The 25,055-nt window shown below is 42.4% G+C and overlaps 1 protein-coding gene across 1 annotated transcript in view; it reads right to left on the bottom strand.

Moving 5' to 3' along the window:
- Window positions 1-1,659: 1,659 nt before the first annotated feature.
- The window catches only part of KCNK10 (potassium two pore domain channel subfamily K member 10), a 62,284-nt gene continuing 38,888 nt past the window's right edge, over window positions 1,660-25,055 (bottom strand). The window contains exons 4-6 of the mRNA XM_065403942.1: window positions 7,631-7,817; window positions 4,511-4,653; window positions 1,660-2,283 (exon numbers count right to left, since the gene is read on the bottom strand). Of these exons, the coding sequence (XP_065260014.1) occupies window positions 1,660-2,283; window positions 4,511-4,653; window positions 7,631-7,817 (954 nt within the window). The remainder of the gene's footprint in view (window positions 2,284-4,510; window positions 4,654-7,630; window positions 7,818-25,055) is intronic.

Below are 25,055 nucleotides of genomic sequence, written 5' to 3'. Positions count from 1 at the left end.
GCAATTTGAGGATTTTGTGAAGAGTGGGGTTTGGGGAGGATAAATTGTGCTATTATGTATGTCTCATTTCCAGCATGCAAAAACCTCTCGTTTGTAATGGCAAGCAGTGCACCACATACAGACTGAATGCACCAGGCCTAAGTGTTGTTTGCAGTTCCCATGAATTATTTCACAGTCTTTTCTCTTCACGTTCACTTTGAAGTCTGGAGACATTTGTGCTTCCCATATTCGCACGTCCAGTCACAGCGACAGATACAAAACTCTCACAGTTTGGTTGTGTTTCGTTGTCTGTCTCAAAACACGTAGAGTTTGTGTTCGGAGTCTATGGAGAAAAGGGACTTAGAGAAAGCAAATACCAAACAAAGAAAATAAACTGAAAGGGGAAAAAAATCAAATACATTATTCAAAATACTTATTTTAAAAGTTACAAAATAAGACGGTGTTAATGGCACTTAAAGCTATAAGCACTTAAAATATTTCCATCGTATTTTATCATCTTCTGATTTTTAGTTTTTTGTTGGTTATTTTCTTTTTTTTTTAACTTTTTTGTTTTTGTTTGCTTGTTTTTGGAGGGTATGACCAGCTCCTGTCTAAACCCTAACACACCAAAAGGGACAGACAGCCCTGAGATTCTAAGGTTGCTCTGGTCCTCATTTTAGTATTGTAAATGCTCTTAAGACTATTCTTTAAAATTCCAATTCGGCTACAGAGAACAGCCAGTTGTTGACATCATGCAAAGGCTATAGCTTTCTTTCTGTCTCTGTAGTATTACAGCATTAAAACTGAACTTCCTTCCGTGATATAAAGTGTGAACAAGAAAATTGTTAAAAAATTGGCCCACTATTTGATGCGTCAAGCAAAACATTGTATATATCTTTTCCCCCCCTCTTTTAAACCATGTAGTGTTTGAACTTGCTTTTTATTCAGTATTTGCAAGTTTATATCAGATATTTCCTCTGAGGGAAAGGAAAACAATTTTTTTTTGTATTTTTGTTTTGTTTTTTAAATGAAAAAAGCAATCACATCCTTCAGTATGTCTGCCTTGATTTCACAACCAATGTCCAACTGGCTTCCAAGTCCAGGGACATGCTTTTGGAGTTTAGAAAGATAATGCATCTGTTTTTAAAAATGAAAAAAAAATCTAGCTTGGATCACGTGCCAAAATGTAAACTCAGCCTTATTGAAAGTTGCTAGTTCATCCCAATTATTTCTCCTCTTTTCAATCACCAGTGGGAGGCTCAGTGAAGCCATGATCAATTTAAAAGACACACAGTTCTCGCCTCTTTTTTCACCCTCCCACAGGTTCTTCTAACATAGCTGTCCTTTGCAAACATTATGCCATAGTGGTAGCACTCCAGTTGTATTGCCATGGTAAGTTTCTCCCTTTGCATTTTGCCACTGTCATCTTACACAGGCTGAAGTTTCCCCATGTGTTGCTTTCTGTTGCCATTCTCCAGTGCTGTGTTTCTGATTCATTTTGGCAGAGCAAGCTTCAGTCATTATGGCACAGTGAAATATTCTTCGATGCTATGTAATTCAGACTGAATAAGGAGTCTGTATAAGGCACGTGTCTCAATATATATATATATATATATATATGTGTGTGTATGTATATAAAAACACTAACATAAGTTAATTAAAGTCAAGCATCTTTTACATTTAATTTCTGTCTTCAAGTAATGTTTTGTTTTCATGTTCCCTTTCTTTGGTTTCAGTGGGGATGGTTCCATTTTCCAGGTCCAAGTGTTGCTGAATACAGTTAGTCAGGATAGCTGTGCTAGAAGAGTTCTCTGAGTTACACATCTTCTCAGTCTCCTCTTCCTTCTTCTCTTCATCCAAGGAGAGGTGTCGGAAGGTCTCATAAATTTTCCGCACATCCTCGGGGATGCACTTTTTCAGGTCTTTGTTTTTCCTTTTGGTCAGCTTGGACGAGGAGCCAAACTTGTTGATGATGTTGTCCTCAGATGACCCCTGCCCATGCTTGTTGAGCTGTTCTGTCCCTTTAAGGCGCAGGTTGTTAGGTCTGTTGTTGATGCTTTCCTGAGATGAGGCCTTGAAGCGTCCCGTCTCCAAGGCAGCGAAGACAGAGCGCTTTTCCGGAGAGAGCATATCCAGTGAGTGGGCCCTCTGGTCCAGCCCTAGGCGCCTACGTTCCATGCTCCGAATGGTGGCTGCCCTCTGAAGCTTGTCATGGATCTCCACGCTGAGCCGCCTCCGGGTTTCCCTGAACTCAGCAGTCACATTGGCTTTCCATTCAGCCGCGTGGGCTTTTATTTCACCAACCTTCCAGAAAACAAACAAACAAAAACATGCTAAGGAAAGAGGGAAATTCTCACTGTAGAATAACAACACACATTTTTACTCTATGTCATAGAATTAGAGATTGGCCAGAGCTGAAAAGACTTGATCTGGAGCTGGAGCCTGCTCCAAACTTCCCCAAAATTTGGCAGTGGTAGCATCAGGCTCAGCTTTAATCATACTATGTCTAGACGGGCTAACGATTTGTATCTCATATAGTAAGTTGTTTATCTTCTTGCATTTGGCTGCCACCAGTGGACATTTTATGTCCAGCTTGCAAGTCAGAAGGATACTCTCACACTCTGACCAACCCTTTCTTCATTAGGGAAACAATAAAACCACTAATTGATAACCTCTGTGCACTCGTCAGGTAGATAGGCAACTCAAAGAACCATCAGCAACCAAGGATTTTTCCATATGAGGCTTTGAGGTCTTTAATAACTAAGAAGTCATAAACATAATTATATAGAGACCTATTTCCCAAACTGTGATCACAATTACACCTGTGCAATCCCATTGAAGGTTCTGTATTGAACCCTGCAGTGATTAATTTAGGTAAAATCTATATTCTTATTAAATTATTTTAATACTGGAAGAAACTTATGGTCCATCTAGTCTGGTATCCTGTCTCAGAAAGTTACCAAATGCTTCAGTCTTTAACGGGAAGTGTAAAAATCTCCATAATTCACTTGAACTATCCAAATATTATATACCAAAGTGTTGGAATTTCTTCCAAATGCCAGCTGCTGATCAGTTTGTTTCCTAAAGCACAAGGATTGAAAACACTTGGGAAATTCCCTGTGGGTGCTTCAAGGAGCCATACAGTTCCATTCAAATGTCCCTAAGTGATTTATTGTTATGTTATGTTTCTAGCTCCAGGCACATGAATATAGAATAATGACTTAGGAATAGGGAGCTCACATAGCTACTGTGTTGTATAAATATTTCTTCTGACAGAAAAAAAGAGAGAGAAATGAATAACTGATGTTGAAGCCTGTCCAGGCCTTTCCCAAGGTCCAACTTGAAAAGAGAATAGATTTAAGCTGATATCGCATCTGATCAGCCCACCAAAACAAACCAAATTCTTCCATAATGCATCTCACTTTGTGTCCTTGGAGATTCACCTGAGGCCAAATGTGTCTCTGGTGTCTCAGCTGACTTCACAGATAACTCTTGATAATGAACAGCCGTACTAATTTGGCAAACAACTTGTTGGTTACGCATTCCCTAACTAATCTGCCAAAGTAGATTTTGTTGGGATGTAGGCGGGGTGAAATTAACCACATTATGCTTAACAGTATAATGCTGGAGCCAAGGCAGCTACCCTCACTTTCCACCCTGATTATTAGTGAGTCACTAGTATATTGTTTTCCCTTCCCTATGAACTGTGGAGGACAGTGTTTTGGCTGAAATTAACCAAGGGCAAGTGGTACTACGACACTGACCGCTCTTGCGAAAAGTGGCTAAAGTTTCCTCTGTTTTTTTACAATATATTTCTACTTCATTTTCACAGAGATGGGCCTGAACCCAAACCCTGACTCTGAACCACTATCCCTGAATTTAGGGGAAGCGGGGTTCAAAATCCACCACAGATTAAAGTTTGACTCTTGCTTTATAATAGACTGATCCAAACCCTGGGGTCAAATATAAAAGATATGCTATATCTCAAACAGAAGTTTTGGGCTTGATGTAGGAATTACTGGGTGAAATAGTATGTTGGCCTGTGTTATGCAGGAGGCCAGACTAGACAATCATAATGGTCACTCCAGGGCTAAAAAAAAAAAAAAAAAAAAAAAAATCTATGAATCCCCAGTCCTTTGCAAGTGAGAGGAAGTTAAATTCTGGATCCTGATTTTGTGGCCAATTTCTAATTTTGTGGTGAAGGCTCTCTTCTCTTTTTCCATAATGATAGTGCTATAAATCCTAATATCATGCAGTCTCTATAGGGCTATAATGCTAATGACAGAGTCTGATTCAGTCAATTCCTTTTTTTTCTCCCTCTCTCATTAAGGGATCAAGAGATCAGAGCCGTTAAGTCACACACTAGAATACAAAAAAGGAAGAGGCTTGAAAAGAAGCAGCCAAAAGGGTAAATACAAGGGATTATTTAGCATTAGTTCAAATAAGGGACCATCCCTCCCTGGCCAGCAGTGATCTGGCATTTAAAGTTCTCTTATAAAGTGATAAATCATTGATCAACTAGCAGTCATACCTCTTCTTTTGTCTTCTTGGATAGAACTCTTAGCCAGTCTCCAATCATACTCAGGACAGCAGCAAAGTAGGCAAGGCCGACGAGGATCCAAAACCAGACTAAGGGCTTGTACCACTCCCGATAATGGATATCAGTATTTCCCCCTGAAATAAGCATACATGGTTCTGTTCGTGCGTAGGAACCATGAGATGGCAAAAATATTTAACACCAGGCCTTCTACAATTCATGGAAACTCATGAAAGTATTTCCTGGTTCTCATTAGCAGGTTCCTTCTGTCCTATGAAATGACTACAAGTTTGTCTGGTCTGAGAAACAGCTGGAATCCCCAAGCCCCTTCCTACACTTAGACCCTTCCTAAAATGGTTTAATGTTCTGCTGCTGTGTGGCTGATCAGAATATTCCATACGTTTTTTCTTTGCATTAAATAATATTGTGGAGGAAGGTATTGGATCCCCAGTTTTACTGCTTGTTTAAGGGCACAAACAACTTTTCAAAGACTAAGCCTAATACAGGTAGAGAATATCATTTTCTGATATACCACACACTATATTTAAATCAGTGATAGACCAGTAAAAGAACCCCCTGTGGAATATACATTATGGAAAATATTTTGATCTGAAGCACATTTCACTAACTTCTACACATGAGCCCAACCTGAAACATCATATTTGAATCAGGATCCCAACTTCCATAAAGCCGGGGCCTGTTTGGATCTGGGGATTTGACCTGGTCCAGTCTAGAAAGAGGGACCCTTCTGACTATTCAGGGCCATCTAGATCCAGAGTTTGGATTTGGGCTCTTCACTTGTTATATTTTCTGTTTTATCTTAAACAGTTTCAATCCAGATACAGAATCTAATTTTCCTGTTTTACATTTTGGCCACTAATTAGCATATTTCATTTTATTTAAGGAAGATGCACTCCAGTGTTACACATCTATATGTTTATAGCCACAGACAGAACACAGGATTTGTCCCCACTGACAACCCATGCTACAATTGAATGTTTTTCCCCTGAGCTTTTACAGGCTGTTTGCAATCTGATACATTCTAATGAGCCCTTAAAATGAGTTTTACCCAGCCTGAGCATGAGTGTACTTACAATGATTGAACACTCCCTTGAAAGCCCAGGCATTTGGGTGCTGGCAAGGACCCAAATATTGTTTTTGATTCTAATCTCTCTTCATACACACTATGAATCACTTTGCCTTTCCAGTCCTCCACCATGTGAACCAGAGGGAGGTTTGTCATTGCTATAGTACAAGGAGGCCACTCTGGTCACACATGTCTCAGTGGAAGCTTTCTATAAAGTGGATTGCTGTGGTCTGTCACGTTGAATAGCCAGGCAATGGATGGAGTGCCACACTATCTTTCCCAGCCTATCAGATTTTCCACTGTGTCCAGCAACAGCAAACACTTTTTCCAATTTACAGAGACAGTGGGCCAAATTCTCAGATGGCATAAATCAGTGCAGTTCCCTTGTTATTACTTTACCTCACAGGAGTGTATCTTTATCCCCATTTTACAGATAAGGAAACTGAGGAAGGGAGCAATTAAAGAGTCTTCCTCATGGTCTCACAGGAAATCTGTGGCAGGACCAGAAATAAACCACAAATCTCCTGCTTCCTGCTCCAATGCTCCTATCATGAGATCATCCTTGAGGCTTTTGGGTTACATTCCATTTGGTTCTAGTAAAACATCAGCTGTGGGCTGCTGAATGATTTTGGATTTTATTCTTCTGGCCATTTTAGCTGTCAGACTTTTTTTTTTTTTTTTTAGATTTAAAGATCTAATATTTTAGAATTAAATTTAAAAAAAAAACAGTGAGGAAGGGAAACTTCCACAGACCCAGGAAAAATATTGTGAAACACCCACATTTCTTTGGTTACCTTCTTATGATACCACAAAAACCCAACCATCAGTAGATTCTTCTATCCAATATTCTTCACATTCAAATAGTTAAAGATGGACCAAAGTCAAAAAATTCAGATCTGGATCTGAATTTTCCCATAGTTCAGGTGTATTCAGATCTGGGGTTTGATTCAGGCCCATCTGCACAGATAACTCATGTCTTCCCTACCAAAATAAGAAAGGGAGGGTGAGGGGACTGTTTATAAAAGAACAACTTTTAGCAAGCAAACTGGTCACCAACTGGTTGAATTTGAATTGTTTTAACTCACTCAGATTTCATTGGTGTAATGGGAGATAACAGGACAATTGCATAGTACATCTCTTTGCAACAAAGGGATCCATACTCGTCTCAACACATTTGTTATAGCCAGTAAACATTAATGGGAATGGAGCTCACATACCAATGGGAGAATAGATGCCTCTCGGTTTCTAACCACCTTTTCCTCAGCAAAGCTGCTGTGACCACCAATCCCAGGACAGCCCCTTTGCTGGTAATTGATGGGGATGAATATTTATGGTACCTGTTTAGGACTGCACTCATCCCAGAAAATACACCGTATACACATAACACTCAAATGCACATCTCTTAGTCCCATTTCACTTCTAATGTTAGTTTTCCTTAATGGGATGGCTGCAGTATCAAAATTTCTATCCAGGTTAGAGAGTAAAATCCTGCGAGCTGTCTCCTAGAAAGCTGCAGCTCATGCCATGGAAGCTGTGCTCCTGTTACAGCAGCTACCAGCTCTATTGGACTGCACAGCTCACACATGGCCATCCAATGGGAAAATCTCATCAGTGCATCCCCTTAGCTACTTGCTTCACCTATTAAAGCCTTTATCAGTGTGATGCAAAAGGCACTAATACAATTCAGATGTCTTGAATTCAATAGGAAATTAATTTCACTCATGCACAATTCATAGCATGATAAAGGACAGTAAGAGGTTCCAAGAGGAAGATACTCATTTTGCTTACACTGCTCAGAGCTTGTGCTCGTCAGATGGCTAGACACCTGGATTTTAAATTAGCTTGTACTGCTGTGTTATTTGTCAGTTGCACAGTGACACAGATGAAGACATTCGGAATCATTTTCAGTGGAATTCAATATGTTTTTAAAAGCCTGCTATGCACCTTAGAAAAATGTGTTGGAGCCAAGGCACTTCTACCTGGGGCCACTAGACTGAGGATGACATTTCAATGCTCAGATTACTTACCTGCTACAAAATCGCCAAAGCCAACCGTGGTCAGAGTGATGACCACAAAGTAAATGGACTCCAAGGCTGTCCATCCTTCAATCTGTTTGAAAATGACTGCAGGGATGGTCACAAAGACAATGCACCCTGCTAGGATGAAGAGGATAGTGGAGATCACCCGGATCTTTGTCTGACTCACTTGTTTTTTCTAGAAAAGGGAACAACAAGAGAGAACACATTTTTGATAGATTATTGATGCTTTTCCCCCAGTTGTTGAATTTAACATACATTGCAGGACTGGTCGTGTAAACAAGCCCTTAAAAACAATCCTTGTTGTGCCTGGTCCCAAAGCACTGCTGCTCCTGCTGGTACTTCTGCCTTTTTCCCTATATTAGGCTGAACCTCTCCACAACATCTACCCTTTGTGCTGGGCTCCAGTGCAATGCTGCTCCCTATTTCCCAGTCAGTGGCATGTGTGCTAACCTACATGAAGCTTGGAGTGCTCCACATCCCAGAGCAAATGAGATTGTGACTTGGAGTAGCTAAGGATCCATTGCAGGTTCAGAAAAGTTAATGGGGAGTACATACATACATGCGCGCGCACACACACACAAAATACCAGTATTGTCAACCCCAAGCAGTCAGAAATCATGAGTCAGGTGTAAAAAAATCATAAAATTGGCTTAAAAATCATGAACATTTTAAATAATAATACTTGTGGGGGGGTCTTTTTATTTGATTTCTGAGCCTTTAGGGTGCACTCAGGTCACATTTTCCAGCTTTTCACAACAACCACGAGGGCTAGAAACTCACTATTTTTTTAAATGAAGGCTGGAATTCTCATGTAATCCCCTGACTCCAAGAGATGTGGCTCCAAGTAAAACACTAGATATCGTGAGCCTGGAGATAACATTTTGAGAGCTGGCAACACTGCATGGGGATCTGTGTAAGACTATGCTGTTGAGCCTTTAAGCTGGGAGAGAAAGAAAGTTCTAGCTGCTGTAAATTAAATACCTACATCAGTGATGTAATATTAATTTTTTCAACCCTGGTTGATACAGCTGAGGTCACTGGGTCAAGATTCTGATTTCAGTTATCTCAACAGTCAACAGTTAACTCGGTTGACTTCAGTGCAATTGTTCCAAATTTACTATGCTATAAATGAACTCAGAATTTGGTACAACAGCCCAAGAAATCACTGGTCTATTGTAGATTATTTTAAACTCCAATTTAAATTTAATATGTTTATCCTGTAGAGGGAATGTGGAGGTTAAGATGTATATTACATGTTTTCAAATTAGTTCTCCAAACTATGTGCCTTAACCCAGAACTGAGGTCTCATTTCAGATTAGATCATCTAGAAAGGAAATAAGGTTTCAGAAATTGTCTTTATAATATCCCTAGAGGCTATGGACTAAACTGGACAGTTACCAATCTAACCAGCCAGTGCACAGTCCTATTGCTCTTCTCAGAAGGAGTAGAAACTGCATTTCCTTGGAGCCTGCAAAGTTGAATTGTGAAAGGTTGCTTGAATATGAGACACAGCAGACAACACCCAGGTAATAGCATAAATACATTATGTCTCATAAATGCCATTTTAAAACAAATATTGTATGCTATTCTTCCCCTCACTTATTTTTCTGAACACTTGTGTTTACCCTTTGTCTATTTTCAGAGAGCTAACAGGAAAAGATTACAGTAAACATGACTAATCCAATGCAAGACCTGAAAAAAAATCATACTCAAGTACCAAGCAGATAAACAACGCTAGAGTATTCAAACTTACTCTCTATTTTTTTCCTTTGGGGAATTATTTTGCTTTGAGGAGCTTTCTGAAAACATTAAAATCCGATATAACTTCATTAGGAATTGTTTCTTGCTGAGATAAACCCAGAATTGCAGTATTCCACTTTATACTGTTTTGTATGACGTGTAGCTTCTCTCCCTAGTCCCCATATGTCCACGTTAGCATGCATTTCAGTGTGAGTGACAATTCAGTCTCTGCTTATGATAGGACAATAACTGGAAGATGCTGGGTGTTACAGATCAGGACCAGGAAACACTTGGGACATCTGCTTGTTCAAGCCAGCGTTATAATTCCCTCAATTTCATGGACAATAAACACAGCCAAAGGTTTTTAAGAGAAACGAAAAATGACCATTCGCTCATATAAAGGTAATGTGCATCACACAACTGGATGGAGAGCCATCAGGCCTGATTCACTACTACCCTGCACCACCATTTACACCAGGGCAAAGCAAGGGTAAAATGCCACCAGACCAGAATAGTAGTATTGTACATTCACTGTGCATTAGCATAAATGATTATACAAGGACAATGATGAATCAGGCCCATCATTTTTAGAGCAGTGAAAATAGCACAAAAGCAAATCCCCTCCCCTCTCCCCCGTTACATTATTTGCTGGACAATAATATGTGGAATCCAGTATACAAGTAGATTGGCAGACTCAATTTTTTTTCACGGTATGGACTAACATCCTAGTCAAAAGCTTGTCTCATGGTGTGACACAGAGCCAGACTGGGTTACGCGACTAGCAAGCTAAATGACGTAAATTCAACCTTTAAAGACATATCAGAAAAGTATATAAATGGTAATTAAGGCCATTCCTTAGAATTAGAAGAAGATAGTGATTGTATTTGTCTGTGTTTATCTATATCAGGGGTTCTCAAACTGGGGGTCGGGACCCCTCAGGGGGTCATGAGGTTATTACGTGGGGGGTCACGAGCTGTCAGCCTCCACCCCAAACCCTGCTTTGCATCCAGCATTTATAATGGTGTTAAATATATAAAAAGGTGTTTTTAATTTATAAGGGGGGGTCACACTCAGAGGTTTGCTATTTGAAAGGGATCACCATTACAAAAGTTTTAGAACCACTGACCTATATCTTGTTAGAGGTTAACAATGTAACCAGATGTTCCTGTCTGTTACTATATTCTATTAACTGAGAGATCAAAAGGGGATATTAACATTTAGATGAAACTTGGGTGTAATATCATTGTATATATTTCTCTTTAAAGTTTGTAGCAAACTGTCTATGAACTGCTTAATGGATAATTACCTTATGCTGATGAATGCAACTAGTTACCTGTGTATACATAGGAAATAGGAGGTTTTATTTCAAAGCCACAATGCTTCACCCAAGGAATACCTCCTGTCCAAAGGCTATTAACAGCCTGCCAGAGATCGATAAAAGAACTCTAGGGCCCTGATCCTGTTATCTCAGATCTGCTTAAGCTTGGTCAGGGGAAGCTTGAGTCGCAAGACCCAGGTCTTCAGCTCCAGTCTGGATTACCCTGCTAACTCTCATGGAATAAATTCAATAAACACTGTATATGGACTGCCTATTTGGACTATAACCTGATGAACTGATTCTGGAAAGAACTTTTTGCAATTCAGCAGCTCACCATCTCTACTATGAAACTGACCTAAGAACAGGTTTCAGAGTAGCAGCCGTGTTAGTCTGTATCCGCAAAAAGAACAGGAGTACTTGTGGCACCTTAGAGACTGACAAATTTATTTGAGCATAAGCTTTCATGGGCTACATCCCACTTCTTCTATGCATCCGAAGAAGTGGGCTGTAGGCCACGAAAGCTTATGCTCAAATAAATGTGTTAGTCTCTAAGGTGCCACAAGTACTCCTGTACTTTTTGACCTAAGAACTTTATTCATACCTGTATGTATAATGACCTATTAACCACAATACTCTCTCTCTCTTTTCTTTTTAATAATTTTTTAGTTTAGTTAATAGAATTGGTTGTAAGCGTGCGTGTATTTGTGTGAGATCTGAAATATTCATGGACCTGGCAGGTAATGTGTCTGATCCCTTGGGATTGGTAGAACTTTATGATTAACAAGATTTTCAGTAATCCTCATATTTGCCTTGACTGTCTGTGTGGGAGCCCAAGGCTGAATTGCTTTAAGGGAGCTGTATTTTTGGCTTGTGGGTAACCAGTAAGGTGTTGTAGAAGCTGTTTTTTGCTGGTTTGGTGAATCTAATTATTAGAATAACCACCAATTTGGGGGATCATCTGCCCCATTCTTTGCAGTTTGCCCTGATTGAGCAATCTCAATGTGGCTCCCCACCAGGCACCAATGGTCACACATAGATACCTCCCTACTCATTCACAGTTGTGTGCACCCATGTCCTGTCCCTTTTGCAACTGCATGGGCAACCTCCTTTTCCATTCATGATTGCACAGCATCCCTGTGACAACTTCAACAACAGTTTACATTGGAAAGAATTGAATATTTTTTCCTGTCTTTTAATGCAGTGTAGCAACTGAAAGCAACAAGGGAAAGCCAGCACCATATGACCACCCAGCTCGCTCTGGGCCACCAGCAAATGCTCTGCAGACCAGATCTTGGAAACCACCAAAATAGACCAGAACTGGATCCTTCAGTCTGACTGTCACTGGCTGGCTGGCCGGGCTCAGCCTCGCCCCCAGCTAATGGTGATTCAGCAGCTTACTGATAATTAGTTACTCCCGCTGCAGGGAGTCAGGAAGGATGACTTAAACAGAGCTGGAAATTCACTCTGAGGGGAGAGCTTGCAAAGGAGGGTCCAGCAGTTTGGGGCTGGCTGTAGTCAGAGAGCAGAGCCATGGGAGTAGAGCTAATTCCTAAGATGAGCCCCTGGAACACGGGGCAAGCATCCAGGAAGACAGTCCTGAGGCTGGCATTCTGCAAGGGCAACAGGAAATAGCAGAGACCCAGAGGGAGCAGGGCAGGCTCCGGTGGGTGATGCCAGAGATACGGCTCCTCCTGCTCCTTGTAGGCAGTCCCTGCCAGAATCCCGGGGGAAGGGAGACAGTAAGGAATCCTGCTGGGGAGAACAAACATAAGAGAAGCTCTGCAGGGGCCAAGAAGAAGAGGACTTCAGGGGAGCCTGAGAGAGGCACAAGAATTATTAGTCTGAGCATTTGTCATGGACTTTCAGTTTGACCTTTTGTTACCCCAGAAGGCATTTGAACTTGTATGTGACTTGGCTTGGATTTCTGCAATGCTGCCTCCAGGCATGAGGGGGCACTATTCATGGTGAATGTGCACATTGCATAGGATTGGGTACTTGAGGTGGGGCTTCGGCCCACTGAAGGGAAAAGCCACCATGTTAGTGCTGTAAAACTACGCAACCAAGAGGACACTGAAATAAAGAAGGAAGAGACAGGGTCGTCTCCCCACCCAGAGGCCTGGGAACAGCAATACAAAGCCATTACCGGAGTCGGGCTAAACAGAAATCCAGCCTAAAGAAAAGATGACCCCACAAGGAGAGGGGCATAAAGGTACTTCTTCAACTGATAACATCACACACACAGTCATGTGGCTGCAAGAGGATCAGAAATGGGCTCCCATTGTTCCTTTACTGAAGACTATGGGGAAAAAAGATTGTTGCAGTCAGTTGTAATTTGAAACACTAACAAAGGCGCTAGTCTGGATGAAGGAGTCCCGTAACTCTGAAGGGTATGCATGTGAGTGTATTCTGGGCAGCTGCTCTTGAAGAGACCACGAGACAGCTTTACAGTGACTTACCAACCGTGAAGGCCCAATGCTATTGATGATCTCTGATTATTGCCAGAGGGCTTGACTTCCAAGGGAGTACAGGCTGTTCTGAACTACGACATGCCAAAGACTACTGGGGATTTGGTTCATCACTTGAGCTACACAGGACTCTGGGGAACAACACTCTTGGGCGCTTCGTACTTCAATGACAAGAATACAAAGATCGCCAGAGGTCTTGTAGACTTCCTTGTGACAGCAAGGCAGGAAGTACCCCCTTGGCTGCAGGACATGATCAAGAGTTGGTTTTTGTCGAGCCTGCCTTTGAGTACAGGTCAGCTCAGGGGGAGAAAGATAGGTCATTGTGGCTGGCCCTTTGAGGGGTCAGTCACCCCACCTCCCAGTGACAGGTTCTGCTGAGGAGAGTAAGACAGCCCAGATCCACCTGTGGATGTCTAACTGGATGGTAGTTATTAGTTAAGGAACATCTGGGCCTAATAAAGAGTTATGAGTGCTCAGGCAGGAGCCAGAAAAAAGAGAGGAAGTGAGCACCTCAGGAGAGCTGGGTAGGAAGCTACTCCTGCTGGAGTCTCTCTGGTGAGCAAAGGCTCTCAGGGTGAGGAACAGCCCCCAGAACACAGAGAGAAAAAGCTCCAGAGGAGACAAAGTGCAAAGTTCTCCAGGCAGGGAGGCCTGGGAGATACCCTGAGTCAGCAGGGGAGAGACTGCTGAGCTCCAGACAATGGAGAAGCCCGGGGACCTGTGGCAGAAGGCGAAAGCTTGTTTAAATAGATTAGACCCCTGAAGGGGCATAGTTCACTGTATGTAAGTCTCATTGAATTTACTGACAGCCAGCTGGGAAAACCAAGGCAGAGACATAGCTGCAGTTCCATATCAAGCCAACAAGAGGCACTCCAGTGTTGAGTGCCAGTTATTACACTGTCATTAAGAGAAGTATAAACATTATATTTTATATAGGAATTAGTTATAGGGCTGAACCAAACTTCTTTGAACTTTGCGGGTATTTAGAAATCAGAATATGGATTTGTATTTTGCAACTGGCTTCTATCTTTATAATGAGCCAATGATCTAACACTCCCAAATGTTGGGGTTTGCAAAATGTGGATCTAGATTGAAATTTTTCATCTTCAGCCCATCTCTACCAATAATTATATGCATGATTTATTTTGCTCCTTGATTGGTGTGGCAATTGTTTTGATCCTGTAAAGAAACTCGTAACAGTATAAGCATTATATGTCAATGAAAAATTATGGTATCAAAATTCATTGAACATTTGGAATGCTACAAAACTGCAGTAACTCTACATCAAAAATGATTGATAGTTTGCATTCTTCTCAGGAGTAACCTTCTTGGCACTGTCATTTTCCTACAAGGAACTCCACTGCGGTCTGTGCTGCTCTGATTCTTGGGGCTAATGGACCACAGCTTTTACATCAAGCTACAGTTAGGTGAGTCACAGACTAAACCACTACAACACTGTACATCATGTTGGATTATGGCTGAAAAAACAAGACACATACACATTAGTGATGGAAAAGCCTCAAAAAGTTCAGAATTCAGGTTAGTCATACAAATACCAAATGTTCAGATTTTTTCTTTTTTTGAAATTACAGAATCTGCAAAATTGGGTGGGAAATCTCACAAGAAGAGAGATCCCCTGAAGTTCTCCAGAAACTCCTGCTTACGCTCAGGGGTACAGCTGTGCAAAGAACTGATTTAGCCAGCAAACAGAAACAACCCAAAAAAATGTTACAGATCAAATTGAAACAAAAATTTGTTTCAGGTCAAACAAAACATTTTGTTTCAATGTTGGACATGTCTAACCACTTCTTTATTAAAAGTAAAGAAAATGTGGAAAGGCTATGCAAAAAATTGTGAACGGGGTGTTGCCTCCCCCATCCTCTAGCTAAAAGCACTCACCTGGGATGTATGAGATCTGGGTTTCAGCCCCCCACTCTGCCAGATTTGGCATATGGATCTGAACTTTCATTTCTTAAGTGTAGGTGTGTGCCCTAACCATAGGGCTATAGAACATTGCAGGGTGGGGGGAGAGCCTCCATCTCTCCAGTTGAAGTTATTCCACTGCGTACATTTAAGTATTCATTGGGCCAGAGAGAGAGATTGACTCACTCAAGAAGATCCTATAGCCCAATGGTTAGGTCCCTCGCCTACAATAGAGAAGACACACATTCAAGTTCCTACCCTAACTCAGACGGCATGGGTAGCTGAACTTGGGTGTGTACTCTAATTACTGGGCTATTATTTAAGGGTAGCACCACCCCCTCCTCAGTTTTGTGAGTGGTACCTAAGTCCTCTTTTAAATCTAGACACCCCCCAAAAAATATTGACTGAAACTATTTGGCAAATTCGTGAATAGTTTGTGGACCCAAAACTTCATAATTTTTTTTTTGGCAAATACATTTTTTTTCCAAAAAAAATTCACTCAGCTCTACACAGCACAGAAGTTCCCTGGAAACAATTGTCTTCATGCTCTGTCAGCACTTCTGCATCCAGTCCCAGCCAGCACCAGGAGGTGTGAGAAGGTGAAAAACAGGGACATCTAATTTCAATTTAGGTTTGTTGCAACTTTTGAGTGAAGGGTCAGGTAGATTCTTAGTCTATAAAAACTATGTAACAGACTAGCAATGTTTTCCTGAAACACCTGGTCCTGGTAACAGGCATTGAACCTGCTGGGTAAAGGTTAAGCAGCTTCTGACTCACTAACGCAGCTGGCTTATTACCTTAGTGTGGCATAGTGGACATGTCACTTCACTTCTCTGTGCTTCAGCTGCCCCATCTGTAAAAATGGGGGTTGTGAAGAAAAGTGCTGTAAGAGCTAGGTATAATAAAATGAGGGGAGTGGCTCTCTAGAGAATAGATCTAGGGTAGGGGCTGAGCAGTCCTGTGGGACCGGAGGAACCCTAAAAGCAGCCAACCTTGGGGAGAAAGCTTGTGTTAAACATTATATTGTGTTGTTGATAAAGCCAGAAGAGAGTGAGGGTTTTTTACTCTGCCCAGGGTTTGGGCCTTGTTACAGAAGGCTAGGAAAGGTATCTGTTCAAGAATGGTTTACCAAGCATTCAAACATACGCCGTTGTTTTTATGCCTGTCACTTTGCGTGTTGCATACTGTAGTGTAGCAACTTGTGAAACATGAAGTGCAGCTTAATGCAACTGCATACTGTGTAAACCGCTGTTCTGGCTCTTGGAATAGCTTCCCATCATGGGTGGAAACACCAAAAAAAAAGAGTGTAGCGACCATTCTAACCACTGGCACACATTTCTTTAACCCTCAGAATAGGATGGGGAGACGGGGACACCAATGTGGCAGAATCACGAGCATTAAAGAAGTAACATCACATACATGACATCACTGAACGCAGTGAAAGCAAGAACAGTAAGTGCTTAATGAAAGCCTGCACCAAAAAAGAGCATTCATTTACAGACCAATGATGGGAATTACATCACACACTGAGGGTGTCTGCTAATCACCACAGGATCAAGAAGGCATTTCCCCCAGTCCCTCCTTCTGCACAGCATTGCACAAGTACCCAGATGCATTATAGGAATTTTTCACCAGGAAACATCAGGTATTGCAGGGTAACAGATTTGACAGACCAATGATCTGATGACAAATCCTAGGTTCCTGTAATATGTGAACTGATACCCCCATGCAAGCTGCTCTCAAGGTCTTCAGTGGTTTTCTTAACTGAAATGATGTGCACACAGGATTCTAACAAGTGGAAGAACTTTTCCCTATAAACGCTCTTTGCAAGCTAGACCCTAACAGCAGGAGGCACATAGATGACCTACTGCCGATGGCTTCAGTAGAGCTGTTGAACCTATTTCCCAGCATGGTGTGGTAGTGAAACTATCAAAGCAGTCCAACTGCAAAAGGAGATCCCTTTACTTTCAGTTTTAAATAAACAGAGCACTTTCAAGAGGAATAATATTTTCTTTGTTGTTTCCCCAATAAATCCTCCAAACATTTGAGGAAGCAGGTTAAGTGTTTGTGAGGCACTCAAATAATAAATTAGTGTCTGCTAATGAGAAAGATTGCAACTTGAATTCAAAATGAACTAATCTGAGAGAGATTGAAGGAAGAAAATGATGAGAGAGGACAGGAGATATTTCTAGGATGCAAGTTCTTAAAGGATTCTCTTGCTGGGATCACATTACATTGATACCTGCACTGGCTTCTGCGTCAATTTCCATGAGCAAATAAAAGTATTGATTTTTACTTTAAATGGGTTGAGCGCTGGTTATGTTAGAAATCACCTTTCTCCCCATGTGATATTATTGCAGTTGAGACAGTCAAATTAACAACCTACTGCCACCCTCGTATAATCTCAGGAAGGCCGGGGACAGTGCATTCTCACTAAGGGGACTTCACTCCTTATGTACCATCTCCACCAATCTTTGCTGCAGTGCCCTTCTCTGTATTTCTCTCTTGATTTTCAATGGCCTTAAAGTTGAGTGAAAAGGGAATATGTAAAAAATGGCATGTTCTCACTCAACTGATCTGAGCCCCCCTATGTATTCGGAGTCTTGTCTGCTGACTTTAGGGACTGAAATATCTTTTTACTATTTTTTCCTCCGAGGTCCTACAGAACAACTATTACTACAACATTATTGTTGATGATGAAAGGACCCAAGTGGGTTTTCAGTCTCCAGGCTGGAGTTGCAGGGCTGGCACCTAGAAGGAACTCATATTCCTTTGCAAACTGAGCAGATATGATCCAGAAATCACCAAGAGACAATCAATAGAGGACCAAATGGTGCCATTTTTACAGTCACTTTTCAGATAAAATTACACTTTAAAGTATACAGAATGATACCCACTATTCCAAGACTTTGTAGTGCAATCTCTAGTTTTACATAAAATCCCCTTCAAGATTCAGTATTGACACATTTGTCTCCATTATCACTCTGAGTTCATACAGTATAAATACTACCACATATCACTCTTAGATTTTCTGTTTCTTTTCCAATTTCCAGGTAGATGTTCTGCAATTTTTTAACCATGCTGTTTATCTTCTTTCCCTAGGTGTGTGATTTCACATTGATAGCATGTTACTGCAAGCAGCTCACCATCCTGCTGTCTCCAGGGCACTTTGGAATTAGGATCATTCCCTCTGTGATATATTCATCCTTCTGGTCTGCTCCCTTTGTCCACTTTACCCACCCTTGACTTCATGCCCTTTTCAGGCTGCCTCCCATTTTCTTGGGACAGCCTCCCTCTCGCTGCTCCAATGAAAATTTAAGTATTTCATACAACGTGGAACATTTTCAACAGGAGAGATTGAGAATACCCTATAGCCCTGTGGTTAGGGCACTCACCTGGGAAGTGAGGGTGACCCCTGGGTTCAAGTCACTGGTCTAAATCAGGCAGAGTGGGGATTTGAAGCTGGGTCTCCTACATCCTGGGTGAGCACTCTAACCACTGGCCTTTAGGCTGTATAGGAGTTGGGGGGGGTCCTCCTTTTTTGTGAGAAAAGACTGATCTGCGTTAGGTATCGAATGCCAGGAGAGGGTTCACAGCTGTGAATCCCAAGTGCAGGGAGGCACTTCCCTTTGCCCGAGAGTTAGGTGCCTAGCTCCCTGAGAAGAATTTCCTGTTTGGCATTTCCTACTGTCTAATTTAGGCAGTTCCTTGCTCAGCATGCTGGCTTTTGTGAATGCCATTCTTAGGAGCCTAACCCTCTCCGCACATTACACAGGGAGCTTGGGCACTTAACTTGGGGCTGTAGATTCCACCAGGTGGCAGGATGTCTAAGTACATTTGTGGATCTAGCCCTTAACCTCACGGGCCCAGAGCCACAAAGGGACTTAGGCATTGCAACACTCAGCCAGGGCTTAAATGACACCACACAATGCCACCGCATTCAATGAGTTTGCACATTGTGAATGACAGGAACTTAATACACAATTCTGCTAACGATGTGCAAGCAGGGGTAGCATCCAGCTCATGCTTTCTCAGCTACGTTAGTGCAGCAGGGAGAACAGGCGTAAAAAGCCATAGAAATTCTTATTTGTTACGCAAGTCAGCAGATATTCTCCTGCACACACTGTGGTGGGTAGATCTGAGTAAGAAGGTGCCATTTGTTCATAGCTACTTTTTCCAGTAAATCTGCACTTTAATCCTTCTGTTGTTTGATTATGTCTGTCCAAAACACCATGTGCAATCAGCACCTCAGGGCATGGACCTTCTCTGACACAGTGCTGGTAAACTGCCATAAAAGCCTAGTGCATTATTTGAGGAATAATAATGCCCTAAATCTCTGTTCTAGCTGAGCTGAGTGTGGCACAGAAATAGTGAGGGAGCGGGGCAAAGGTGTCTTTATTTCACCTTTGCACTTTCCAGAATCTGGGGCAGGCAAGGGGCTGGTTCATTGGCACAAACTTAAGCAGCCTCAAGGATGACGCAACAGCTGGAATGCATTACTCATGCCTTCTCCTTCTGGAATACCCCTCCTTCCGCCAGCTAGCCCCCTGCACGCTCCCCTAAACCAGGGGCTGTGAGGGGTGGCGTAGGACTGCCCTACCGCAGAATACCTTTTACACCAGAGTGTCCCCAGAAGGAAGATCCTCTGGCTTTTCAGCCTTGAAATGCTAGCAGAGACAGCACGCAGATGTCAGAACAGAGGCCATAATGTTATTCTCCCACTTTTGGTAACATCAGTTTTGATTAGAGTGGTTTCTAAGCCTTCATCTAGATCACAGATGAAATTTAGAGAAGGCACGTTCTGATATTGTAAAGAAAATGAATAGCAAAGTCATAGACCAACTCCATACTGATTTATACCTGCCTCTGGAGATTTCCATTTCTTGCATCTGAAGAAGTGAGGTTCTTACCCACGAAAGCTTATGCTCCCAATACTTCTGTTAGTCTTAAAGGTGCCACAGGACCCTCTGTTGTTTTTTACAGATTCAGACTAACACGGCTACCCCTCTGATACTTGACACCATGCAAGGCACTGCATTTAACCGTATGGAATGGAAATCTATCAACCTCATGAAGAAACTTGCACAAATACAGACAGATATCATCTTCCTTTCCAAATGCAAACGGATGGACATCATACCAAATGGACTGAAGGTGAAAAATCCATTGCTATCTACATACTGCACAGACCACAGGGAGAGATTATGCCATACACTACCAAAGAAACTGAGGAACCACCTGATCAGCATCCTATACAGCAAACAGAAAAACATCAAGAAAGAGCTCTCCAACCTGGAGACTTTCATAAATAACCAACCCTCCACACAAATGGACTTTACTATAATAAGACAGGAGATCTACATTACACACTTCACCTCTCTACAAAGGAAAAAGGACCGTAAGCTGTCCAAAATCCTACCTGCCACATGGGGCCACAACAGGGGTACCCCTAACCCACCCAGCAATATCGTCAATTTATCCAGCTACACACTCAACCCAGCAGAAGAGTCTGTCCTATCTCGGGGACTCTCTTTTTGCCCCAGCACCCCCACGAACATGATACAGTTCTGCGGTGATCTGGAAGCCTACTTTCGCCGCCTCCGACTCAAAAAATACTTTCAAGATAACACTGAACAGCGCACTGATACACAGATACCCTCCCACCAACAACACAGGAAGAAGAACTCCACATGGACTCCTCCTGAGGGTCGAAATGACAGTCTGGACCTATACATAGAATGCTTCCGCCGACGTGCACAGGCAGAAATTGTGGAAAAACAACATCGCTTGCCTCATAACTTAAGTCGTGCAGAACGCAATGCCATCCACAGCCTCAGAAACTACCCTGACATTATCATCAAAGAGGCTGATAAAGGAGGTGCTGTTGTCATCATGAACAGGTCTGACTACCAGAAGGAGACTGCCAGACAACTCTCCAATACCAAATTCTACAGGCCACTTTCCTCAGATCCCACTGAGGAATACACTAAGAAACTGCACCATCTACTCAGGACACTCCCTACACTAACACAGGAACAAATCAACACACCCTTAGAGCCCCGACCGGGATTATTCTATCTACTACCCAAGATCCACAAACCTGGAAATCCTGGTCGCCCCATCATCTTGGGCATTGGCACTCTCACTGAAGGACTGTCTGGATATGTGGACTCCCTACTCAGACCCTACGCCACCAGCACTCCCAGCTATCTCCGTGACACCACAGATTTCCTGAGAAAACTACAATGCATTGGTGACCTCCCAGAAAACACCATCCTAGCCACCATGGATGTAGAGGCTCTCTACACAAACATCCCACACACAGATGGAATACAAGCTGTCAGGAACAGTATCCCTGATGATGACACAGCACAACTTATTGCTGAGCTCTGTGACTTTATCCTCACGCACAATTATTTCAAATTTGGTGACAATATATACCTCCAGACCAGTGGCACCGCTATGGGCACCCGCATGGCCCCACAATATGCCAACTTTTTTATGGCTGACCTGGAACAATGCTTCCTCAGCTCTCGTCCACTCACGCCCCTTCTCTACCTACGCTACATTGATGACATCTTCATCATCTGGACCCATGGGAAGGAGACCCTGGAAGAATTCCACCATGATTTCAACAGCTTCCACCCCACCATCAACCTCAGCCTGGACCAATCTACATGGGAGGTCCACTTCCTAGACACCACCGTACAAATAAGCGATGGCCACGTTAACACCACCCTATACCGAAAACCCACCGACCGCTACGCCTACCTTCATGCCTCCAGCTTTCACCCCAGACACACCACACGATCCATCGTCTACAGCCAAGCACTGAGGTACAATCGCATATGCTCCAACCCCTCAGACAGAGACCAACACCTACAAGATCTTCACCAAGCATTCTCAAAAACTACGATACCCACACAAGGAAATAAAGAAACAAATCAACAGACCCAGACGTGTACCCAGAAGCCTCCTGCTACAAGACAGGCCCCAAAAAGAAACCAACAGAACTCCACTGGCCATCACCTACAGTCCTCAGCTTAAACCTCTCCAACGCATCATCAGTGATCTACAACCCATCCTGGACAATGATCCCTCACTTTCACAGACCTTGGGAGGCAGGCCAGTCCTCGCCCACAGACAACCCGCCAACCTTAAGCATATTCTCACCAGCAACCACGCACTGCACCATAACAACTCTAACTCAGGAACCAACCCATGCAACAAACCTCGATGCCAACTCTGCCCACATATCTACACCAGCAACACCATCACAGGACCTAACCAGATCAGCTACAACATCACCAGCTCATTCACCTGCATGTCCACCAATGTTATATATGCCATCATATGCCAGCAATGCCCCTCTGCTATGTACATTGGCCAAACTGGACAGTCACTATGCAAGAGGATAAATGGACACAAGTCAGATATCAGGAATGGCAATATATAAAAACCTGTAGGAGAACACTTCAACCTCCCTGGCCACACAATAGCAGATGTAAAGGTAGCCATATTACAGCAAAAAAACTTCAGGACCAGACTCCAAAGAGAAACTGCTGAGCTCCAGTTCATTTGCAAATTTGACACCATCAGATCAGGATTAAACAAAGACTGTGAATGGCTATCCAACTACAGAAGCAGTTTCTCCTCCCTTGGTGTTCACACCTCAACTGCTAGCAGAGCACCTCACCCTCCCTGATTGAACTAACCTCGTTATCTCCATACTGATTTATACCTGCCTCTGGAGATTTCCATTACTTGCATCTGAAGAAGTGAGGTTCTTACCCATGAAAGCTTATGCTCCCAATACTTCTGTTAGTCTTAAAGGTGCCACAGGACCCTCTGTTTTTTATAGACCAACTTGTATGCTAAGGGTGGTTTTGCTGGTTCTAATTTAGAAATGCACTGCAAAAAGCTGAGCCAACCCAGAGAGATCCAGTCAGCATTGCCACATCAATGAAAGATTCCTTTTTTGCCATTGCATGAACATAGCCATTTCCAAAATCTTAGCAAGAAATAGAATACCGCACATGGCCCTGGAAATTTCTCCAGTGTAAGGGCTGGAAAAGTTCTACCTCTTCTTTGTTAGCTGTAATAGAGCTTTTACTACCAGCTGAAATAAGTCATTCAGGTTTCTTCAGATTGTATTTTCAGGAGCTTTTCTTTTGCTGCACAATTCTAGTGACAGCCAACAAAGCAATAAAAACAGCAGCAGAGCTATGCTCTGCAGGAAAGCTGAGACTTGGTTGGACTAGATTTCCAAAGGTTAAACAGTGACCATTGGACATCAAAGAGAAGTTGTGCTCCAGACTAGACGTCTTGATATAGATTGTGTTTGTGCAGAAACTGGTGGGGCTGCTGTATATTTTCATCTTCACTTTCCTTTAACCTGCAGTCTTTGATTCTTTAGCTGCTTACATTGGAATCATTGTCCAACATTCTCCAGTCCCCTCTGGGAATTTGATGCTGAAATCTTCGGCATTTATATCTGTATTTGCTATGGATTTCTCCTAGCTTTCAGTACTAAAAATATTCCATTGTTGCACTCTTACTAGAGATGGAGCCACACCACAACATTCAAATCTGAATCCAGTTCCAAACTTTTCAAAGTCCTTGATTCTCAGATTTATGGTCTGGTTTAGGCAAAACACTAGTTGTTATTGATAAGATGTCAAATGACTGTTCTCTCAGGTCCTACTCATGTTACAGGCTCCACTCTAAAGTGATTTTTATTTGGTGTGTGGGCAGAGTATGTGGAGAGTGTACACACAAATTATTTAGCATTGGTTAAAGTTTTTGAGTCGACAACCATGGAGACTGAAGTCCCTGTCCGCAGAACAGACACATCACAGGCAGCATCACATCATGTTTCCCACCTATAGCCATGCCAAAATACTTCTACCTAACTTTAGAGAATCCTCTCAAGTGAGACTTTAGTTCAGTTCATGGCACTGCTGCAAAGCCTGCCAATCAGGGGGTTGTGGTGGGTGTTTTTGCAGTATGACACCTAGCTAGTAGGATGGTTCTGTGCCTTAATTTAGGGGGCAGCAGATTATTGTATTTTCACTGATCACTTTTCTTTTTTCTGTTACATTTGCATCCTCTCTTGTTTTATCTCCTTCGTGGGTGGTTTCTGATCATGTGCTCCAAAAACTGACAGCCTAAATTATCTTGACACAGAACAAGATTTTCCCCAGGATATAAATGATGTTTTCAAATGTAACAGTGATCTGGATATACATCCTGGAACATAGCTATTGCATTTCAGCACCATACTTTTTGAAATTCAGACACGTTGCCATGGTAATATGACCAAACGGAGGGCAATAAAAAAGGAAGAATGATCATTGGTATTGCTCTGGAGACAGTTAAACTTTCAGGCACCAATGACCGTTTGGAAAGTGAATTCTTTCCCACTACTCTGGAGTTTCCGTTCCAGCGCCTCCTTTTTCAAACTTCACAAAGAATAGCAAAGAAACTCCAGCAGTTCTGTAAACTGTTAATCATGCTTCCAAATCCTGTTTGTCTCCTACTTCCACAGCAGGGATAATTGCTTTGAGCTCCTTTTCAGTGCAGTCCGCTGAGATTTAAAGCTTTGTGATTAACAGTTACGTTTATCAGGGAGTCATGCAGGTGTTAGCCTGAACAATTACTTACCCCCAGAACAAGGGATCTCAATGATTTCAGGCCTCTGTATTCATTTGCCAGATTGAGACCTGTACCAGAAAGCAGCCTCTTCACCCCAGATCCCCTGAGGCTGATATTCATAGCATCATAGAACTGGAAGGGACTTCGAGAGATTATCTAGTCCAGTCCCCTGTACTCAAGGCAGGACTAAGTATTATCTAGGCCATCCCTGACAGGTGTTTGTCTAACCTGCTCTTAAAAATCTCCAATGATGGAGATTCCATAACCTCCCTAGACAATTTATTCCAGTGCTTAACCACTCTGAGAGTTAGGA

The sequence above is a fragment of the Emys orbicularis genome, chromosome 4, assembly GCF_028017835.1.
Source record: "Emys orbicularis isolate rEmyOrb1 chromosome 4, rEmyOrb1.hap1, whole genome shotgun sequence".
In the NCBI taxonomy this organism is placed as follows: domain Eukaryota; kingdom Metazoa; phylum Chordata; order Testudines; family Emydidae; genus Emys; species Emys orbicularis.
The sequence above is the reverse complement of the archived record's forward strand: the minus strand, read 5'-3'. Positions and strand labels throughout refer to the sequence as shown.